Here is a 3,661-nt window from a genome sequence, read left to right on the forward strand (position 1 = left end):
ATACCTGGTCTAGAGGGTTAGAGGTCAGTGTTACCTGTTAGCATTAGGGTTGTAGTTGACTCCACTGATGGTGTCAGTATGCTGGTCTAGAGGGTTAGAGCTCAGGGTTACCTGTTAGCATTAGGGTTGTAGTGACTCCACTGATGGTGTCCAGTATGCTGGTCTAGAGGGTTAGAGCTCAGGGTTACCTGTTAGCATTAGGGTTGTAGTTGACTCCACTGATGGTGTCAGTATGCTGGTCTAGAGGGTTAGAGCTCAGGGTTACCTGTTAGCATTAGGGTTGTAGGTTGACTCCACTGATGGTGTTCAGTATGCTGGTCTAGAGGGTTCGCAGGAGACGGAAGCATTGGAAGGTGTAACGTCGTAGAGGCGGAGGGTCGGGTGTTGCGTCCCCACCAAAAGGAAGTCTCCTGACGGGTGGAAGGAGATGGCCCGCAGCATCTCCGCTTCCTGTGGGAGCAGACACAGAGACACACACTACTGTTAGTATATCTAATCCAGGGTTGCTAACGGCTGGCTCAATAAGGTGACAATTATATTATTATTTTCAGAGCAGCGTTGTCACAATACCAACATTTACTAGCTATGTGATACAAGGCCAATTCTCACCAAGTAGTATGATGATACCACGGATTTTCCCCGCCAGCCCAGCACGCCTTTCCTGTTTTCTATAGGTTCTGCCCAAACCCCTGATATCTCTACTCAATCCAACACATTAAATGTAACTTCCTGTTTTCTATAGGTTCTGCCCAAACCCCTGATATCTCTACTCAATCCAACATTAAATGTAACTCCTGTTTTCTATAGGTTCTGCCTAAACCCCTGATATCTCTACTTAATACAACACATTAAATGTAACTTCCTGTTTTCTATAGGTTATGCCCAAACCCCTGATATCTCTACTCAATCCAACACATTAAATGTAACTTCCTGTTTTCTATAGGTTCTGCCCAAACCCCTGATATCTCTACTCAATCCAACACATTAAATGTAACTTCCTGTTTTCTATAGGTTATGCCAAACCCCTGATATCTCTACTTAATCCAACACATTAAATGTAACTTCCTGTTTTCTATAGGTTATGCCCAAACCCCTGATATCTCTACTCAATCCAACACATTAAATGTAACTTCCTGTTTTCTATAGGTTCTGCCAAACCCCTGATATCTCTACTTAATACAACACATTAAATGTAACTTCCTGTTTTCTATAGTTCTGCCCAAACCCTGATCTCTACTTAATCCAACACATTAAATGTAACTTCCTGTTTTTCATAGGTTATGCCAAACCCCTGATATCTCTACTCAATCCAACACATTAAATGTAACTTCCTGTTTTCTATAGGTTATGCCCAAACCCCTGATCTCTCTACTTAATATAACACATTAAATGTAACTTCCTGTTTTCTATTAGGTTCTCCCAAACCCCTGATATCTCTACTTAATCCAACACATTAAATGTAACTTCCTGTTCTATTTTCTAGCTTCTGCCCACCCCAGCTTCATCACTGTCTACACAAACAGACAATCTGAGAGAGAGACAAAGGTTTATAAACAGACAGTATCTCTCTATATCTCTCAGATTGAGGTTTAAAACAGACAGTATCTTCTATATCCTCTCAGATTGAGGTTTAAAAACAGACATTATCTCTCTATATCCTCTCAGATTTGAGTTTAAAACAGACATTATCTCTCTATATCCTCTCAGATTGAGGTTTAAAACAGGACATTATCTCTCTATATCCTCTCAGAACATTCTCTCTATATCCTCTCAGATTGAGGTTTAAAACAGACAAGTACTCTCTTATATCCTCTCAGATTGAGGTTTAAAACAGACATTATCTCTCTATATTCCTCTCAGATTGAGGTTTAAAACAGACAGTATCTCTCTATATCCTCTCAGAATTGAGGTTTAAAACAGACATTATCTCTCTATATCCTCTCAGATTGAGGTTTAAAACAGACATTATCTTCTCTATATCCTTCTCAGATTGAGGTTTAAAACAGATACAATCTATCTGAGAGGAGATAACGTTGTCACCTGTACCAGTCTAAAGGCCCCACCTCTGTTGTTACCTGTACCAGTCTAAGGGTACTCTGTTGTTACCTGTACCAGTCTAAAGACCCCACCTCTGTTGTTACCTGTACCAGTGTACTAAAAGCCTGCTGTGTTCCTTACTTACTAGATTAGAACTCCGGTTACCGTACCATTATAAGGTACACTCCGGAGCTGTACAGGCTACAGCACCTCTGTTGTTGGTGGTACCGAGTGATAGCCAGTCTTAAAACGAAATCTGTGTCGTCGCGCCACACGATCTTGTCTGGGTTTCACGCTAAACAGGTGGTACCAGTCTTGAAAGGCCCCACCTCTGTTGTACCGGCTTGAGGTTGGTTACCATCTGTTATTAGATGTAACCCAAGGGCTCCACCACCCTCATGCTATGGATTACCGGGTGGGTGTACCAGGTCTAAAGTCCTGGCCCCATCCTTCTGTTTTTACACGTAGCTTGACACCCAGTCTGAAATGACAACCACAACCTAAACTCAGGAGTTGGGTGGTGTACCGTCTTTTAGACTTGACTACAAGTCTAAGGTTAACAACAGAGGTGGTTACCTTCTGTTGGACTGTTACCACCAGTAAAGGTGTACCAGTCTAAGAAGTCTTGGTCAGGCACCACCTCGTCTGGTAATCATGGTATTAACAACACCCAGAGGTGGGGTCTTTATACTTTGGTACAGGTAACAACATGGTAACCAGTCTTTAAAGAGGCTCGCCAGCCTCGTGGTGCTTTTTGACTTTACCGGTGTTATAAAGCCAGTTAAACACCTTAAAGGTGGAGCTTAGGGGCCCTCGCGAACCCTTCCTAAGTTGTGGTATACACCAACAGTGTGGTCCCATTCGCAGGCTGTAAGACACCCCAGTACCACCCAGAGACCTTGAGACTGGTCAGGTAACACGGTCCCCGGCATGGAACCGTTGGTTACAGGGTAATGCCAGCATGATGGTGGGTAGGCCTTAGCTGTACCATAGCTAACAAGTCCTAATAGGTGGAGCGGCCCTCTAGACAACTCCTGGTCACTAGTAACAGCCAGATAGGTTGTGCTTTTTATAGCCAGGTACATGTACGGTCAGCTTACTCAGAAAAGATCTGCGCCAGCTTCCTGCTACTTGTGAAATGGTAGAAAACCTGATACCTGGTGACCTCTAGAGATCGCTACAAAAGGTTACTCTTTAACCATATCAGAGGGGCCTTTGATATTAGTCCGGAACAGTTGAGAAGAGAACCCTGACGGTAAGTAAAATGAACAACCGAAGTCGGTAAAGTACGAGACCTGTAACCCCACCAAAATCGGATTCAACCAAGATGGTGGCCGTTGAGTACTGCGACCAACGAACAGATTGAATACTCTAGGAAGTTTAACTTAAAAAGGCTTCCCACGTCCTCTGTCTGTTACCTGAGCCAGTACTAAAGACCCACCTCTGTGTGTCACCTGTTACCAGTCTTAAGGTCACCACCTCTGTATGCTTTACCTGTACACCAGTCTAAAGCCCACCTCTGATTGTACCGTACCAGTCAAAGACCCCACCTCTGTTGTTACCTGTATGACAGATCTCACTAAGGCAGCCCTCACGTCTTAAGGTTATACCATAGTATACACGA

At 43.5% G+C, this 3,661-nt stretch overlaps 1 protein-coding gene across 1 annotated transcript in view; it reads right to left on the bottom strand.

Moving 5' to 3' along the window:
* Nucleotides 1-306: 306 nt before the first annotated feature.
* Nucleotides 307-3,661, bottom strand: part of cstf1 (cleavage stimulation factor, 3' pre-RNA, subunit 1) — a 6,423-nt gene continuing 3,068 nt past the window's right edge. The window contains exon 5 of the mRNA XM_024143717.2: nucleotides 307-450. Within this exon, the coding sequence (XP_023999485.1) occupies nucleotides 307-450 (144 nt within the window). The remainder of the gene's footprint in view (nucleotides 451-3,661) is intronic.

This window comes from Salvelinus sp. IW2-2015, unplaced genomic scaffold (assembly GCF_002910315.2).
Source record: "Salvelinus sp. IW2-2015 unplaced genomic scaffold, ASM291031v2 Un_scaffold4319, whole genome shotgun sequence".
Taxonomy (NCBI): Eukaryota; Metazoa; Chordata; class Actinopteri; order Salmoniformes; family Salmonidae; genus Salvelinus; species Salvelinus sp. IW2-2015.